At 45.3% G+C, this 18643-nt stretch overlaps 5 protein-coding genes across 5 annotated transcripts; 2 read left to right on the top strand and 3 right to left on the bottom strand.

Moving 5' to 3' along the window:
* Positions 1-314: 314 nt before the first annotated feature.
* F4813DRAFT_389798 (uncharacterized protein) lies at positions 315-792 on the bottom strand (the record flags this gene model as incomplete). The annotated part of the gene is made up of 2 exons (XM_049246906.1): positions 315-661; positions 780-792. The coding sequence occupies 2 exons, from the start codon at positions 790-792 to the stop codon at positions 315-317; spliced, it is 360 nt and encodes a 119-aa protein (XP_049099179.1).
* A 2084-nt stretch (positions 793-2876) lies between these two features.
* F4813DRAFT_389797 (uncharacterized protein) lies at positions 2877-3751 on the bottom strand (the record flags this gene model as incomplete). Its single annotated transcript, XM_049246905.1, has 3 exons — positions 2877-3025; positions 3079-3273; positions 3322-3751. 3 exons carry the CDS (start codon positions 3749-3751, stop codon positions 2877-2879), a joined length of 774 nt encoding a protein of 257 aa, XP_049099178.1.
* A 2061-nt stretch (positions 3752-5812) lies between these two features.
* On the top strand, positions 5813-6379 carry F4813DRAFT_389796 (marvel domain-containing protein; the record flags this gene model as incomplete). The annotated part of the gene is made up of 2 exons (XM_049246904.1): positions 5813-6115; positions 6185-6379. The coding sequence occupies 2 exons, from the start codon at positions 5813-5815 to the stop codon at positions 6377-6379; spliced, it is 498 nt and encodes a 165-aa protein (XP_049099177.1).
* A 4890-nt stretch (positions 6380-11269) lies between these two features.
* F4813DRAFT_82805 (MATE efflux family protein) lies at positions 11270-13639 on the top strand. Its single transcript, XM_049248941.1, has 2 exons — positions 11270-11771; positions 11943-13639. Exons 1-2 carry the CDS (start codon positions 11486-11488, stop codon positions 13193-13195), a joined length of 1539 nt encoding a protein of 512 aa, XP_049099176.1. The 5' UTR covers positions 11270-11485; the 3' UTR covers positions 13196-13639.
* F4813DRAFT_82799 (Nup133 N terminal like-domain-containing protein) lies at positions 13445-18510 on the bottom strand. The gene is made up of 4 exons (XM_049248940.1): positions 17730-18510; positions 17565-17634; positions 14092-17484; positions 13445-14040 (listed from the first exon to the last, which is right to left on the bottom strand). The coding sequence occupies exons 1-4, from the start codon at positions 18057-18059 to the stop codon at positions 13694-13696; spliced, it is 4140 nt and encodes a 1379-aa protein (XP_049099175.1). The 5' UTR covers positions 18060-18510; the 3' UTR covers positions 13445-13693.
* Positions 18511-18643: the final 133 nt, after the last annotated feature.

Genomic DNA, 18643 nt, shown 5'->3' with positions numbered 1-18643 from the left:
GTACCAGCATCTAGGTTCCATAACGCCTTACATGGAACATTGAAGTTTTGATATACATGTAACTATGTAGTTAGCATACATTCAAACAAAGTTTACCTAGGTAAAACCAAGAAAGAAAAAGGCACAAAACATTCCGAAATTTAAAGCTTGAGTATGGCTAATCTCATTTTATTAATATGTAATTTAAGCCTTCTAAGCCAATCAAAAATATGTATTGTACAATCCAATACTCATATCGGTAAGAGCACCTGTCTAACCTAGCGCTGTGTCTCCCTCGCACCTAAGGACATAACCGAAATCCCTATAAGTCAACCTTAGCGATCGCCATGAGTCTTGTCCCAATAGAGTGCTCTCGCGTTGATAGCTATTAGAGACATCGCACCGTCGAGATCTAGGTCTTGGAAGAAGTTGAAAACCGCGAATTCGTTTCTTGTCATGACATAACCTCGTCTTGTTAAGAGCTTCAGCCAGATCCCATTTAGCGCTTTTCCCAGTATGGTTGCGAGCTTTGGATTGTTAAGGGCATCGGTGCAATCTCTTGCGATACCTAGGGCCGTCATGACTCTAACTGTCGAGCCTTCGGGAAGACCAAACTCCGAATCTAGCGCAAGTTCAGACTCCAAATTCACGCGTAGTGATGAACTCTTCTTGCTACCTCCACCTGTTTTGTTAGCATATAGGATAGGTATGTATGCACGCCGAATCGGGATTTTCTAGTGTTGCAATAATCCAAGGCGCAGAGGGAATAATAAAGTAAAACGCGCAGGCAGCTAACATACTGTTCTTCGTCATATTTGGCAATGGTGTTGCTGGTTCTGAGTATGTTTTTATCCAAGATTGTGCTCTGTGATGTATGCTGGGAGACAAATTGGAATCGAGGAGCAGTTCTGAGTATATATAAGGCATGTAGAGTAGCAACTTCAATGAAGTCTAATCGTTAAAGGTAGCTCCTGGTCCAAGTATAGTTGATGAATAGATATGTAGGTATACAGAGAATAAAATAAAGTATTAGGTTAGGTGCTGGTATATGAGCTAAGTTGAAGTTTAGGTCCGCGGGTGCGCATGGGTATCTAAAGGTATGTAGGTAACCTAGGTAATTTCTCTTATTTCGAGCAGGCCGTTACCTTTAAATAATTAAAAAGCATACTTCCTTCCGACTCAAGATACCTGATGCATACCTACCTACCTATAATGAAAGACTAAAGTTGATCCTTCGAAGTGAAGCTAACCCTGGGGCCATCCGGTTTTCTTCATCAAGTTGCATGTCTATATTAGTCTAGTGGACCTCTGGCTAAGAAACGTGTTTCCTGCCATTGACATTGGGGTCCTTTACGGCTTCTAGAAGGCTGGCATATGGCACGCTAGAGGTAGCCCATCTACTCGGTGATCTGCTAAATCTGATCGACAACGTGTTTCGAGTCATGATTTTAGTTTTTGTTCTTATTCTCCTACCACTATTCCATTTCCCCGGGATCACTGCATGCGCTTTTCAGGACAATGGATTCCGTAGTAACGTCTGGTCCCGTACACGCAATCCCTGCAACAACGTGCTGGTTTTAGATACAACGACCTTATTCAGGCACATGACATATATATTACGATCGAGTAAGTTTCACCACGACCACCCGAGGATTTTGACTGTTCTCTAGGGAAACTAGTCATGGTAAGCTGAGTTATGTCCGAAATGGTCGAATGGATGATTATAACTGACAAGTAACCTTCCTTTACTATAAGAGAATGATCAATCATACGAGTAAGATATAACTTTTTAATATTCTAGGAGACTTGTATTTGACCGTTGAGTTAGGATTACGCATATTGTGATGGATTATAAGGCTGTTGTCTTGGTCCTCTCATCAACTGCTGTTGAGACTTAACTATGGCTATACTAATCCTACTGCAATAGAGCTGCGGAACACTATAGAGGATATGATGGATGGCGAGATTACCGTTACCCATGCTAATATGTCTTATTGAACTTTATTCTTAATAGAGGCACTTCTCTTATACCAGCTAACATATTTCCGTTGCGCTAAATTTCCATCCCACATGGTCAGTAGCTTGAGACTATTTTTACTCTAGTAGTAAGTAGTCTTAAAGGATCATAATATCCTGGCCTATGGCATACGGGCTGCATTACAAAATTATCCCCAATAAATAGGCTAAAATATAATAGGACTTGATATTTTCAGGGGAAGCCGAGCTTAACTACTCAACTAGGTTACCTGGTTGTATTCAATATTAGATGTCTCTTTTGAACATGAGTTGCCCCTTGTAAAAAAAATCCCAACTAGCTGTAACTTTATTCTCCATCTAATATCCTGAATTCGTACTTGGCTCTCGCGCTATCTAACGCGAATTGCTGAAGTAAACGAGAGCGTACGTAGTTGGATCCACCAACTCGTATGTAGTCGAATAGAATATCTTCTAGTGAGATGAAATCGAAGCCAACTCAAACTTTAACGAGTTGTGTGTAACTTTTGAATCTACCGCATGTTGCCGCCTTATACCAAATATCGCTGAACAGGGTCAAACTATTAAACTAGAGTAGCTACCGGCTTCCCCGTAACCAAACTAGCTGCGTTTACTGTTGGTGTTGCGCCTCTTATGTAGGTACCTAAACAACATTCTAGATCGTTCCTTAACTTGTTCTTCGCGTAAATTATACAGAGTGCATCCTCGAATTAGTTAATTTTGGTTTCGACGTTTATCTTCTATGTGGAGTGAGTCTAATGGTCTTTAATCGATCGTACATCCCCTCAGGCCTATTTTACAAGTCATCCGTTCAGGCATTAAACCATGTAAGGATACTTCATAACTCACGAAGAGACTGCTGTGACTAACAAAGCTCTCGTTTATTGGAGAATAGACTCCGGTCACCGCTTGCTTGGTCGCTTTCCGATTTTCCAGCCCCATGACCTAAGGACCTTCACTACCTTAGGCGTTATCGCAGCGGTTAAGGGTACTCGAAGGAATATGAAGCTTTTATGCACCGCATAAGCAAGGGCTAACTGGGTCCCGAGACCTACGAGTTATGTGAGTAAGGTTGAGGGTAGATGCATCCTTCTTGAAACTTACTGGCTTCGGCCTTGTGCCGTTTCTCAGCCTCCTCTACACCCCAGCCAGCCATCTCGACATCTTCACTGACCTCGCTGTCTCCGAGGTTTTCCTTTTCGGCTTCTTTGAGGGCTTCGCGGTATTCACGCCACCTAGTCCGGACGGATTGTGGTATTAATTTGGAGGCATTTGATACGACCCAGTGTTCGATGGCGCCTAGGTTCTGTCAGTGATATCCCCTCTCTCAGTACCATTAACACGGACCTATCCTATCTGTCCCTACCGACCGCACCAGTAGGAAGCAGAACGGAAAATCCAAAACAGTTAAGCCTAGATAAACTCCTAAGGCGGCCCAACCATATTCTCTTGATAGTTTCTTTAGCCTTGCTGTAATCCCCTGCGGTTCTTCAACTGGAGCATTTTTCGGGGAGGATTTTGCGTCTCGTAAGCGGGAAGTTCGGTGAAATGATCGTCGGGTCGAGCGCAACGGTAATTTGGAAGATTTAGATAGAAAACTAAATATCGTTGGTCGTCGTATCGCAAATGAGGCAGTTTTTGAAGCAGGGAATAGCACAGTCTGTGGTGACCCGGAGACGAAAGTGCGCTTCCATGCCGCTCTCCCCAAGTTTGGTGTCGTCTGTTGTAGTATATGCGCCCACATTGGTTGGAACAAACGGGAGTAAACCGGAGGCATTTTATATAACCTCTTCTTAAGAGTTAGTAAATACGATGTTTACGTCGAATAGCCACGGGTATAGACACGGTAGGTAGGTTGTAAACGTAGAAAGAAGTAAGAAGTATCTGATAATAGCGCCGGTGGATTCGGACGAGAAGCTTCGGAAGGTTAGTGAGACCTATATCCGGTTACGCCGCCAGGAACATTGCGGGACGTAGCTAATATAAGATCCGATTGGGCGTTACAAAGGAAAAGGAAAAAAGCATTCCCTACCTCGTGACGGTTGCCAATTATAAATTGTTCAAAACCGTAGCTCTTTCGAAGGACAGTATTATCATGACACGACGGTGAGCTCAAGAACTCGGGACCGGGGGAAAAAAATTAAGAGCTCTGTTCAATAAAAACGTAGTACGTACATGCATGGTGATGCAACGAGGTGTCAACCCAGTCCCAAGGATGTACCTAGGTACCAACCTGTCTTGAATCCCTTAATGCCCGAAGTTTTAACGAGGGTCATCATATTGGATCGCTTCCCCATTTTTTGGAAGGTCGCGTAAATTGGAAGTTTGGATAAAGATGAGGCCGAATGTGAAATAGATTATTTTAATTACCTAAAATATATAAACGGGAGAGAAATCTAACGAGGTAAAAGCCTCTTAGCAATTGATATGGTGTTTCTTAAGTTGTTTCTCTAAGACCACACTGCCATCGCGGAAGGCTATTAACCCCGTGTGGTATCGGCTAAAGCCTGGGCGATAATGATGCTTCGAGATAGGAATGGGTTTATATAGGACATGTCAAATCACAATTCTCTTTAGAGGCGCTACATGTTGCAAATGATAAAACATTTCTCAGGTTAGTTAACTGAACTATAAATGGATTGGGATGCAGAAGATGCAGGGTCCCGCGCGGCTCGCGGTTGCTGGGTCAAAGTGTTAAACTTGGGGAAACCATAAGAGCCAATCATTCGGAATTATGAGATCTTATCGGGAACGGAGGCTTCAATGATGCAGGTGGTGCGGAGTCGCGAGATATCGGCATGATTGGCCCGCCCGTGGGCTGGCTGCCCGGCCAACCATGGATTCAGTGCGACACTGATGTCCAAGGATACTATGTACAACTTGGTGCAGGTTTTTTTTGTGTTTGATTGGATTTAGAACTCAAAGAAACTTGGTAATAATAATAACAATGTAGGCCGCATCCGAATGATTTAAGAATCATGATAGAATAATTAGTTCTGTATCCGTAAATCTCGAGTAACCATTTAAACTTTCGCCTTGTCAGTCCGCGTTCAAAAAAAAAAAAAGTCGAATTAGCACATGCATTGCAGGTTGTTGTATACCGTATACGTCACTACTTCTAGAATAGTAAGGAAAAATCCAATGAGGTCATAGTTTGCGAATTCAGAAACAGCAACAGGATACAGAAGCAGCAACAGATACATTAGGTAGGTACAGAAACAGCAAAAGCAGCATATGGCATATTATTGTAAAGGAACTACATGGGGAAGGTAAGCTGTTATCCCGCAACTGCCGATCACAAATCACCTGGTCATCTTTTCTTTCTTTCACTGCATCTCTAGTGTGCATCTCTACATCTTTACATCTTTACATCTCCATAACATCTCCATACATCTCTCTCCAGTCTCCAGTTTCTAAGCCTTTTTAGCAACAAACATCGATGCGCATCATTTGATCGACATCAACCAAACTCCATAGCTTAGACTCGAACTATCGACCAATAGCACACCCTCGTCAACAGATTAAATCACAATTCCTCCTCGAATCCAAATCCCATCTTCCGTCATTAGTAGGACCATCTATCCCCGTTATTCCCCGCGAGCGCCACAACAGCCAACCTAAGTCTTCATCGTTTACTTTCGTCAGTAAACCAGCTCAGCCAAGCTACCTTAGATATCTACAGAACATACCCACCTAGACGCTGCATATAGTCGTCGGTCATCAATCCGTCTTACAACTCGACAATTTGTCGACGAATAGGCGCTCAAATCTTCATCTATAACTTTTGTTACCAAATAACCACTTTACCATCTCGCGATATAAGCGAACTGTCATCAATATGGAGACCATGATCAAGTCCGTGCTGCGCATCGTGCAGCTCCTTCTCGTCCTGCTCACCACCGCGCTCGTCGGCAATGTCATTGCAAGCAACGTCACCGGATCCGAATCCGCTATTAACTTTGTCATGTTTGTGTGCGCCCTCTCCTGGCTTGCCATCATCTACGGTCTAGTTTCGCACTTCGTCTCCGCCGTCGCAATCCCCGTCGTAGCCCTTGCTCTCGACAGCGCCGCGACTCTCTTCACCTTCATCGCTGCCATTGTCTTCTCCGCAAAGTTACAGGCAGTGAACTGCTCCAATATAGTATGTACATAGCTTCCATCTATCTAATTCGACATGGTCTCGATCTTTTTTACTAACTATTTTGGCTAGGGACACAAAACCAGCGACTACATTGCATTTGGTTCAGAAGATACCGAGAAGCGATGCCGTGAGATCCAGGCTAGCACTGTGTTCTTATGGTTTCTCTTTGCTGCCTTCGCCGCCAGCCTCTTCTTTGTCTTAAAAGAGCTCCGGCGCGGCGGTGGTTCCGTTCGCGGTCCTAATATGTCCCAGATCGGCGTATAGGCTGCTGATCGGATCGACAATCACTATTTCTCTAGGACCGGTAGGGAGTACGCTACGACTTTACGGGAGAGCAATGCATGCTAAATTTGGGGGTCCGGCCATTGAATGTACGACCAAGGGGTGCAGAGTTATGAATAAACACGGGGAAGACGGGCTTGGCGTTCGGGTCGACTTGTATTCTCAGGGGCAAGTCACCTGGTGTAATTCATGTCCTGCGCGGGCGCTGAAAGCATTATTCCGAAATAGTTCTAAAGGCATTGGATGAGTTTTGTACACCTTGGTTGCTTAATTTTGTCGTTTACGCAAGAACTACGAAATACAACCAGTGTATAGGGGCTTGGATTACGCATAAGAAGAAAAATAATCATGTTTGAATTAGTCAAGTACCTAGTTAAATAATTAGAATACCAATAAGGTATCTATAATATTTGTTTTTCGAGCCTAAACCTCCTATTAGGACATTCGAATGCACAACAGAGAAGCGATGTGACCAACCAAGCATTAACAACCCAAATTCTTACCCTCTGGCATAGTTATTATCTGTCAGATTATCCACTTGACCAAAAGGTAACTTGTAATGTCATAAAATGTCATTACTTATTATATGCGACATTATCCTACCCCCACGTTACAGGTATGAACGACACCGGCTTAGACGAATAACAGCCAATGGTTTGTAGTTGTTGAGATGCTTCTCCTTGCATCATTTAGATCCGCCTTGGTAGAAGCATTCTTTAAGCCCCGTATCATTTAAATCCTCACTGGATGCCACTCCTCGAGGTGGTCGGTGTTTAACACGAGAACCATAGGTTCTTTCTAGCACGCGTATGGCCCGCGACTCTGCCTACCATAGCGGGGTAGGGTGGGTACGAAAAACTATTTTATAATTGAAAAGCGTTCTCTATAATCCATACACACCTTAATAGCTGTCCCGTTCCTTATATGAAAATAATTTTTAAAAAGAAAACGTTTTTAAAATTAAGGGTATTTTTTAAAAAGTAGGTTTAAAAGGCGTTAAAAAAGTTAAAAAACGTGGTTTTTAAACTTATAACTTTTATATTTATATAACGTTAAATCTTATAATAAATGGGGTTTAAAGTTTTAATAATTAAATTAATAAAATAAAATGGTTAATTTTATTAAATTATTTTTAAACTTTATAACTTTTATTTTAATAATGATATTTTATTATAAAAATTTTATTTAAAAAAATTTTTTTTAAGTAAAATCTAATCAAAATTGATAAGAATGATTTTTAAAAAAGGAACAGTTTTGTTGGAATATAGGGAATAGCCAATTATGTAATCTAGTCACATGCCACCACGTGCGTGGGGTTAAGCTTAAAATGGCTTACCTTTTAAGCTAACCCATACACATATAACATAACAATAGATAATAACAGATCGTGAGAGCCTTATATTGTATCGTATTATGTTTCTTTTTTTAACCCAACCTTATTTATCCGACATTGATTAATAGTTGAAAGATTATAGATTAACAAGGAATCGCTATGAGGGGGATGCAATTTATCCAGATAGTCATCATTACTATTACGATATTTTAAAATCTCCTAACAAGAAGAGACAAGCCTCTCGCAACTCGCACGCTTCTACAGCGTTACAAGTACGACAGCTTCGTGCTAACTCAACGTTTTCAGGGCATATCTAACACGTTAACAAAACGGCGTTTATTACGCACAAAAGATCTATTGCAACTCGCACGCATTCATACGTACAAGTACGATATATCCTTCATTATTAAAATCAACAAACAGACCCTTTTACTAGGCGCGTCTGTTATCAACCACGATAGCCTCGTCCCTACTAACCTAACGATACCACCTAAAATAGCCTTAACCCCTCTCCCAATACCACGATGATAAGAAAAGCGATAACGTGGGACGATTTTATCGACCTAGCCTTTGAAAACGAAGGCTACGACCCGTCCAAACCCCAAAATCGAAGCCTTATAAACACGTACGCTGCCGAATACTTTAAATTATATGAAGGCCGAAACAACCACAATGAGGACCTGTGGGACTTTTTCGTTAATTATTTTAAAGATTGGACAAAGAATATTTCGCCTTATTTGCGAAACCGTTTCGTCGATTTATGGTCCAGTATTTGTACAATTATGGGCTATATTTCAAGGCTCGTACGCATATCAACACCCTGTTTAGGATTTTGAATAGCCCGGAATGCCCTTTATTCCCGACCGAGATAGCCTCATCCCCAGCCTAATAACTCATTACGATATCCGATAGCCCTAGCTAGTAACAGCGAGCCCCAGCCAGCCCAAGCCTTTACGATGTTATTGATTACGATACCATAATATCCCGATATTACGATACCAGATAGCCTTAGCCAGCCCTGGCCCTGGCCTTATGATGAGATACGGTAGATTTAGGGATATTATAAGGTTAGATTTAAGGTTAGATTCGAGGATATTACAGTCCTGATTCGAATCATTACGTTATACGAGAAAAGGAAGGAAAAAGAGAAAATTTGCTAGTGTTTGGAATATGGGGAATAGCTAATTATGTAATTTAGTTACGTGCCATCACGTGCGTGGGGTTAAGCTTAAAATGGCTTACCTTTTAGGCTAACCCATATACATATAACATAACAATAGACAATAACAGATCGTGAGAGCCTTATATCGTATCGTATTATGTTTCCTTTTCTAACCCAACCTTGTTTATCCGATAGGTTTTTTTTTTAAAGGGAACGATTTTATACGTATCGAACGGTAGTAGTAAATTTTTAAAAATTAAGGTTTACTATTCTTAGATTTCAGCTAATAAAAGCTTAGGAATCAAGGGAACGTTCCTTAATAGGGAACCGTTCCCCATAAAGAACAGTTTTTTAAAACCCCCCATTTCCGCTATGGTACATTGCTATTGTAACCGCACATCGCTACGACAAAGCTCCTCACCAAGGACTTCTTAGAGCGAACACCTGAGCATCTAAGAGATGAGATATCGGATGTTGTGGCCAGTTGTGGCAAAACTACCAACGAAATCCATGGGATTCTCTCCTACTACCATCCTCCACTTGGCACAAGGATATTTCGTTGGGTATCTAGTGGAAAAAAGAGCTTGGAAAGGTTGAAAAACAGTCTTAATACACATAGGCTTGCGTTGGGCATGGTATTAGACATAGTCAACTTGAATGCTTGTCGTCTTCGCGTGGGTTGAGTGTATTACTTTAGGTACTCTATATTCATATAGGATTACTATCGGAGACGTTAAGGTATCGGAGACGTTAAGGATAACATGATCGGAATTAAGGATGATACCGTTTATATGAAGAGTACGCTAGCTCACCGACATCCTCCAGTATAGCCAAAAATCCGGCGTTGTTGATTATCTTGCAAGATGATGTCGCCCACATCTTGAGCAGAGTAGAACGAATCAACCGACACCTCTCAGATGACGGTTAAAACGGATGAAGCGGCACAGCAAGCTAGACGAAAAGCCTCTCTGCGACCTGTACCGCCGCGGATGCGAAGAACGCTAAGTGGACGTTCACTAACGAGAAGAACCTCATCGCGTGTTTCCTCCTCTTTTCACGCCTTCGCCTGGGGTGAGAATGCGAATGTAGTCAGCTAACCTAGGCCGTCGCCCATGCAACGGGACCTTGTTTTTATTAATAAAGACATCGTCGCTTAGCGGTGAGAACTGGTGTTCGGCGACCCAATCATGCTTTATAATTTCCATGTTTTGCTTTATTCGCCCGATGGACTATTTATTCTTACAGTTAACATCGGCGTGGCGACTATTGGCTGGCTGGCTGGAGTTGCAATGACAAGACGGGAAATGTTGTTGATTGGGTAAAGTCTCTTAGTAGACGATCTACTCTCTAACGAGTCTAGTCAGTCAAAGGGAGAAGAGAAGTTCTCTTCTCTTCATTCTCTTACTCTACCTCTCTTTATAATAATTACGTCTTATAAATTCGGCGTTACGTCTTGGTTTTAGTCAAAGACTAATATACTAGGTTAGGTTAAGAGATAACTACCTACCGTTATCATTCGATATCTCAACTCGAAAAGAGTGGATAAGAATAATAAGAACAATAAGATACATGACATTATCGTCTATTTATCTCTCACCTTGCCCCTAGGTTAAGTAATTGATGCTCCCGAGGTCACGGATTACGTCTGTCAACACACCAGGCCCATGCATCATTGGACTCTATTAGGTACCTAACTTATAAGTTATAACCATTAGCAATTTCGTGCCATAATAATAATGCCTACCTAATAATACCTACCTAATAATGCCTACCTAATAATACCTACCTAATAATACCTACCTAATAATACCTACCAAATAATACCTACCAAACACCACCGGCTCCCGGTATCAATGCAATGCCAACTCATTCCTCGATACCAATTGGTCTTAGATAATGCTCGCATGCCTAGCAACCTATGATAGAACGGCGAAGACGGGGGGCTCTGCATCGAACATTACCTAGCAAAGGCCTACGCCGGCTTTCGCCATCGTCTTGGCGGGTCGAATTGGCAAATCGGGAGTCTCGGCTGCAATATCATACGCCGTCTTCCACTGCCCGCTGCCCGTCACTGATGCTCATATGCACGGCATCTCATTCGGGTCCTCCTTGTGGCACTAGCCCCGAGTACAACTCGATATCACGGACATTCGCTCAATAAGTTACGGGGTAGATAATCGCCTATTGGTTGTCTAGACTTCATCCCATGACTCCACGAGTTCTTCGATCTGCACGCTTATCTACGCCTTGCCGCTATCCAGGACCCGTGTCTTGCCTTTGATCGTATATGTTACCTGATAAAACCGCACGCTAATATGAATACCTCTAGACAAGTCGAAAAACGTAAAGAGGCGGCAGTCTACGTCCACACCTCCGGAGCAACGTACCCCTATCCATGCTAGTTGAAGAGGATTGGCGACCAGATATCAAAGTCATCAAAGTGGAACTTTCCATCCATACATGTAACAAGGGATAAGAGTATACCTAGTGTGCCTAGGTAAGGTTCTCCCACCTTTATCTTGCCGTGCTTGGGATTTCATATATCGTCCTGTCCAAACTCCTTCAAGCTTTCTCACTTCACATCTCCTTCGAAATGGCTGATGAATACCCCTCATCGATGCCAACTCCAGAGCCAGAGTCGCCTTCGAGTATACCTTTCAACGATGAAACAACCGCGCTCCTGCCAAAGGCGCCTCTGGCTGATGCGCAAACTAATACTCCCCAATACCGGCAATGGCTGGCTGAAATATGGTTCTTGACCAAGGCAGCTATCCCGGTGATATTAGCTTATACGCTCCAAAACAGCCTTCAGACCCTCTCGGTTCTGATCGTAGGCCGCCTCTCCCCAGAAGCATTAGCTACGGCTGCTTTCTGCTATAGTCAGTAAAACCTAAACATCCCATACTATCAAGATAGGTACATATACCTACCTGTCTTTATTAAATACCTACATATGAGATATATCCCATAGATCCGTTATTCCCCTTGACGTATTTTTTTTTTAAAAAAAAAAGTATATAATATCTGACACGCGAAACCCACATGTACAGTGTTTGCAATGGCCACGGGCTGGTTGATCGCGATGGGCGGCACGACAGCGCTCGACACGCTCGCATCGACGAGCTTCACCGGCTCTCAAGACAAGCACGACCTTGGCATCCTGCTGCAACGCGGCATCATAGTGCTGACCGCATTCTACGCCGTCGTGGCCGTAATATGGGGGTTTTCCGGCCCCCTATTCCGAGCCCTCGGCCAGGAAGAATTCATCTGCGTCGAGGGGAGCAAGTTTCTACATATTCTGATTCCGGGAGGCCTGGGATACGTGTGGTTCGAGTCGATGAAGAAGTACTTGCAGGCGCAGGAGATATACAGGCCGGGGACATACGTGCTTCTGATCACGTCGCCGCTCAATGCATTGCTCAACTACCTCTTTATTTATCCTCTCGGTTTGGGCCTCTATGGTGCCCCTCTTGCGACGGGCATATCGTACTGGATTTCGTTCCTGCTCCTCGTCGCATACGCAACCTTCATACACGGCCACGAATGCTGGGGTGGATTCGATTTTCGTCGCGCGGCCTCGAATCTTTGGCCGTTCGCACGCCTGGCCTTCTTAGGAGTTATCCACGTGGGCACGGAGTGGTGGGCTTTTGAGATTGTTGCTCTAGCTGCTGGCAGACTTGGCACCATCACGCTCGCCGCACAGTCCGTCATCATGACGGCCGATCAGGTCATCAACACCATCCCTTTCGGTCTGGGCGTCGCCGCCTCGGCTCGGATAGGCAATCTCCTAGGAGCACGGAAGCCCCGCGATGCAGCACGCGCTGCCCACTGCGCCGCCATCTTATCTACGATTCTGGGTACCGTTATACTCACCATTCTGATGAGCACCAGAAATGTTTTTGGCAGGATCTTTAACGACGATGACCGCGTAGTTCAGCTCGTCGCAGACGTCATGCCTTTTGTCGCGCTGTTCCAGATCGCCGACGGGCTGAACGGGAGTTGCGGCGGTGTACTCCGAGGCATGGGGCGACAATGGATCGGTGCTCTTGTTAATCTACTCAGCTACTACGGCGGCGCGCTACCAGCGGGAATCTACCTTGCTTTCCACGGATGGGGTCTTCAAGGCCTATGGGTTGGACAATGTGTTGCTTTATACCTAGTTGGAATCCTTGAATGGGTGATTGTCGGGTTAAGCAAATGGGACAAGGAGGTTGATAGAGCACTGGATAGACTTGATGCTGACGAGGCTGGGGATAATTACGCCTCTAGAATAGGAGAGGCTACAGTTCCGAGCGAAGTATAAATAAGTCAGGTACACAGGCAAGAAAAAAGCGACACTATATACAAGGGAAGGGTATTCATTTTGAATGTTAGAAGCTTCCAAGAAGCATAACTACCTACCTAACCTAGGTCAAATACCAAACTAAGAAACTATCGTTTCTTTATATTACGGGCGTCCAGTATACCCGAATTGCTATTTCAAGTAACGAATGTCACTATAAAACCAAAACCATGATTATTACAAAACAGAAAAGAATATCGGCTTAAGCGAGAGTTAGCGAAGCTACCCTGTGTACGCTACATAAAAGCCTCGGTATCGTGTTCTTGCGTGGAGGAAGCCTGGCCGTGAATGATGATCCCCCTTGTTCTCGTCAACTTTTCCTTTTGCCCGTGCCTCACGGCAATTATATAAACAGACGAGTATATGCAGTATGGTACAAGAAATGAAATTTTCAAATAACTCCGACGCTCCTGTGCATTAAACTTCTTGCGGGACTCGCGGTCCTAATGGTGAATACTTCTAGTGTGTGCCGTTTTTGCCATTCGTGCTGTCAAACGCCTTGGTTTGCCTTCGTGCAGACCCCGATCTGGGTGGGCTCAGTGCTGCTCCAGCGGCAGTAGTTTCGTCATACTGCTGGTCGACAGCTTCCTCAGCATATTTCCGTGTTTCCTTGGCCCACTGCTCCAGCCGGTGCTTTTCGATATGCTTAAGCAGGTTGCTGTCTTCCCACCTCATCGCCTCCAATACCTTCTCGCGATAACCTTTCTCCATTTTCTCAAATCGCCGGTCAAGGGTTTCCGTATACACCCCAGCGACTTCTGATGGGGACAACCGCCGGTAATTGTTTTTGTCCCCGCCACTTTGCTCTGTTTTTTTCATTAGCACTACTACCGAGTATCATCTTCGTTTTTACTTACGATTCGCATATAGTGTACAGTAGAACTGGAAAAGGTCTGTCTGGCCAAGGACCTCTACGATATCGTTGTCATTCTTGAGTGTAGTGTTATTGAGTTGCGTCCAGTCTTCTCTTAGGAAACATCTCCGCCATATGAGCCGCTCGGCTTGTACACGCTCTGCGCCAGTGAGGCCGTTATAAGCTACGCTAAGAGCCGAGAAAAACTGGTCAGGCATGTGTTCCCGCGTCTCCTGTGGTAGAGTGATTAATGTAAGCAGGTCAATGAGCGTGAGTGGGTCCAGAGCCTCGTGGTTCAAGAGCCGTCGTAATGCGTCGTCAAATATTTGCGAGAATATTTTATACTTCTTAGGTATCTTGAGCGCGAATGTTTCTTGTATAACGCTCAACTCCTCTCCTTCGAGCGCCACGCTGATCACAGGGCGGATTTGAGTATTGTATAGGTCGTCCTGAACACCAATGATGGCGAGTTCTCTATCGATGGCGTCTACCTGAGCATCCTCAGCTGTCCCGTTAACACTCGCATCTTGTATGCTCATAGATGCTTTGCTAGACGGCCGGGATGATTCGGCCATCCTAGCTAGCTTGCCTAAACTCAACTCGATCTTCTTGTTCCAGACCTGCTGCTCGCGCGCCAGGCCAAGGTCGAGAAGCGTGTCAGCGGCATGGTCAATGTCCTCTTCGCCGATGATGTCGTTAATCCAGGAAACTTTGGCCAATTCTGGTTTGGTCCGAAGATACATCGTCTTGAACTTCTTATCCCCGTCGTACTCGAGCAGGGCATCAACTCCGAACGTAGTGAATAGGTACTCGTAGAATGGGAAGGCAAAGTCTTTGCCATATGTTATGAAGTACTCGCGTACTTGCTCTTCTTTCGCAGTCATCTTGGCTTCCAAGCTTTCGAGACGCTCAGGAGACAGGCCAGGTGTCTCAAGTTGGTGTCGAAGTCCGTCGATTTCACGAGTGAGAATCTCCGCGAGTGCAGGAAGAGAATCATGGTTCTCGGCAATCCTGATTCCAGCTTCCCAGTTTTCGGTCTGAGCAAGAAGGACGACCTTGTCATGGCGGTCTTGCTCATAGATGCTTGCGTACTTCTGACCGTCCGCAGCCTTCTTTGGATCGTCGCTGGCGAGGTATGATCGAGATAATTCTTGAACGACAGTTAAGTAGACTTCAGTCATTTGTGGTAAGAGCTCGCGAGTCTTCTGAACCATGACGCCTTGCCCTTCGGAATCTGCTGCCCAGTGTTGCTTAACCCACTCAGTAGACAATTCCACTTGCCTCTTTACATTGTTGGCAATGAAAGGGTGGCAAGTCCAGGGAGTCGGGAGCCCAACATAATTGCTAGCTAAAATCCCGTGGTCCATTTTCTCGCCCGCTAGACCGTAGAGTTGGAGGTTCCTCGTGCGGAATGTGAAGGCATCTCGTATCGCGCTATTGTAAATCTCTGCAGCTTCGTATATTAACCGCGTTAGAGATGCTTGGTCTAAGTTGGCCTTGGAATTGTGTTTTATAACTTCGTAAGCCCATGCGATGAATATTTGCATGCGATCAACATCGCGAATGAACCAGTGACGCAACTCATCGACTTCTCCTTTCGCGACGTTCGGTTCAGACTTTTCCTCGGATCGGATGTACTCGACGATTTCGGCAACGATGCTCTTCTTAGAAGCCGCAGATCGCTGAGTAGTGAACTCCTCGTGCTTGTGCCAGATAACGTTAGCAACATGCAGTTTTTCCGCGTTCCAAAGTAACTGCCATTTCGTAACACGATCGAGGTTCACTTTAAGACTTGCGATCTGTGTCATTATCTTCTCCAAGTACTGCACACGCTCCTTGATGTTGGTGTCAACCCGTGCGGCTAGAGTTGAAAAGTGTTTGCCGGCAGATGTGAGAATTTCTCGGCTCAACTCCAGAGCAGCAGCACCGTATTCCGCATCGGTAAAACGAAGGCCGTGTTGTCTATCGAATACGAGGGGGTTATCCTCCTTGACACCGAAAAATACAGCCTGTTCGAGCTTCGCTTTGGCTGTAACCTCCGGAGGCTTCTCACTTGCGAATCGTTCAACATCTGTTAATGCAATGCGGAGAGCACCTGCACCTCGAACTAGGAGTATAGCGGTGGGATTCTTAGGTCTGATACGAGGCGCTCTCCCTTCGGCAGAACCGAAACCTTGGGTCTTCGGTTCTTCGGTTCCGGAGCCGACAATCTCGAGGGTGGGGTCCGTACGCAGATCGACGACATCCTCGAAAGATGCAGGTATGATGTGGTTGTCCTCAAGTATTTGCGAATCGGGGGAGTCGGGGGGCTGGGCAATCGAGGCTATCACGGCAGCGTGGTCGAAGACAAGAAAAGCAATGATGTTTGGCCGAGGGAGATAAAGTCGAGGTTTAGCAAGAGCCTGCGAATCTGGTGCAGTAGAGTAAGTAGATATCGGTCGAACCATGCCAACGTCAATGGGGGTTTCTGATGAAAACCCAGAGTACAATACAACTTCAATAAGCGTATAACGCCATCCTTGCTTGTTAGAAAGCGAAACAAGGAGCACCAAGTGTTGCTGGTCCTCGGACTCGGAGGGTTCACGAAGCTGGCTCATCTCGCTATATTTTTGCTCCAGGCCCCTGGGTACGAAGCAGAAGTCGAGTATCTTTAGCGACTCTGCAGGTAACTTGGCGCTTACGCTGTCCATCTGCTGGAGAGCTCCGAGTATGGTATTGCGAGCATCTACCTCAACTAGAAGGTCATGGTGGCCTCCCCGATGTACCCTCCAAGAATGTAGGCGACCTTTCGACGTAACAGCAACGACGGTACACTCGCCTTGCTTGGATGACTTTTCTGAACGGACGGCAGCGATATCTCCCTGAGAAGCAGTCTGTGACAGCGCATGTCGGAGACTTCCAAAGAACCCGCTGTTAGCAGGGCCAAGGTTGGTGCGCAAGAACTGTGTCGAGATTTTTGGGCGGCCATGCGTGTCTCGGACGCTCAAGTATGCCAGGCGTCCACTACTAAATGCAAGGATGAAACCAGCGGCGGATTCGGCATGGGTGATCTGAATGACAGCCTCGCCAGAAAACATTCCTGTGATAGAACCTTCAACGCCGTTTTGCTGTTGGCGCATGAAATCCAGTGTCGTCGCGCTCGATATCGATTCCCAGTAGGTCACCTTACCATTAGTAGGCATGACTACTACCAAACCCGGCTCGGAAGAGGAGGCGGACGGAGGGACAAGCGCGCCCAGGGGTAAAAGATCGCTGGAGGACTTTGAGGGATACGGCAACGCGAAGGTAAAGGATTCAGGAGACTGGGCGGGCGCCGCATATGGCCATACGATGGCGTGAGTATGGGAGATGCTTAGGGCATATCCCGTGGAACTGTCGACGGAACCATGCTGACGACCTACACGATAGAGTTAGTGATATAAAGAGTCGACGAATCGACGAATCGACGAATCGACGAGCGGTGAAGAGGTAACATACTGCCAGTGTCTAATTTTAATCGATCAGGTAAAGCTGGGAGTTTCCGGACATCGAACGCGATATTAGTTGACTATAGGGTGAGGGTGTTGACGTGTCAGCCATTTAAACTCAAGGTCGCCGGGAGCTCTTTGCTACTAATTGCTACTATTTGCTACTAAAACTTACTAAAAGCGTGCTACCATCCCCCTTGCTAAGACGTTCGCCTGGCCGAACCTTCTTGGATCGAAAACTGAGTTCCTGCTTCGGTGCAGGCGATTCCTCAATTCCATCTTGCTTCAAATCGACTACCGAAGGCTTCGCGGACTTGACTTCGTACGTCTCAGGAGTAGCAATAGGATTCGCAAATGTTTGATCGTTCAATGGTATTTTCGGTCGCTTCGCTTTAGGTTGCTGCACCGAGTTATCTGAGCTCACGGGTCGTTGACGTCGTCGGCCACGGGTTGCCGTAACGGCAGGCGACGGGTTTTCAGCGCCGTTGACGGTAGCCGAAAACATGATGTAACAATTCTGCAGTATTGAGTCCTTAGGATGAGCAGCAGGATCGAAACAAGGATGCAATCGAATACTTTTAGCGATGAGGAAAACCGTTATTATCGATGGATCGATTGATGTAGAAAATACGTGCTCATCGTGAGGAGACGGAAGAAGTCGTGGGCGTGGGCGGTGGGTGTGGGCGTGGATAAAATGTTGGAGAAGGAGTGAGGTGTGAAGGTGTAAGAAAAAAAAAGATGAAGATTGAATGGTGAAGGCCTTCGTTTCGTGAAAGAATGACGAGGCCGACAAATGTTTGGCTACGGTTGATTGGGCCGCTGCTTCACCTTGGCTGGGTACCTGTAGGGACGGGAGAAAAAAAAACACATACACTGGAATTAGGTTAGCTGGAGCTACGTAGCTCTGGCATTTACCAGTAACTTTTTAAGGTGTTAGGTTAGGTGCTACGTAAGGTACATGCAATTTGTATGTATTATCAATACAAATCAGAGGTTCAATACGTACAGGCGCGGCTGAAGCTAGACCGTTTTAGAAACTTCAAGACCCCTGTGCTTGCCGGTTGTGGACGAACAGGGACGGATCAAAAT

The sequence above is a fragment of the Daldinia decipiens genome, assembly GCF_022478715.1.
Source record: "Daldinia decipiens strain CBS 113046 unplaced genomic scaffold F4813scaffold_18, whole genome shotgun sequence".
NCBI lineage: Eukaryota > Fungi > Ascomycota > Sordariomycetes > Xylariales > Hypoxylaceae > Daldinia > Daldinia decipiens.
This window is presented reverse-complemented; position numbering and strand designations above follow the sequence as displayed.

Excerpts from the sequence above, each read along its gene's own strand:
- F4813DRAFT_82805 (XM_049248941.1), top strand. The coding sequence starts at position 11,486 with ATGGCTGATGAATACCCCTCATCGATGCCAACTCCAGAGCCAGAGTCG. Across the intron at positions 11,772-11,942 it reads TACGGCTGCTTTCTGCTATA|TGTTTGCAATGGCCACGGGC; the intron begins GTCAGTAAAACC and ends CCACATGTACAG.
- F4813DRAFT_82799 (XM_049248940.1), bottom strand. The coding sequence starts at position 18,059 with ATGTTTTCGGCTACCGTCAACGGCGCTGAAAACCCGTCGCCTGCCGTT. Across the intron at positions 17,635-17,729 it reads GGGATGGTAGCACGCTTTTA|TCAACTAATATCGCGTTCGA; the intron begins GTAAGTTTTAGT and ends CTCACCCTATAG. Across the intron at positions 17,485-17,564 it reads ATTAAAATTAGACACTGGCA|GTCGTCAGCATGGTTCCGTC; the intron begins GTATGTTACCTC and ends TCTATCGTGTAG.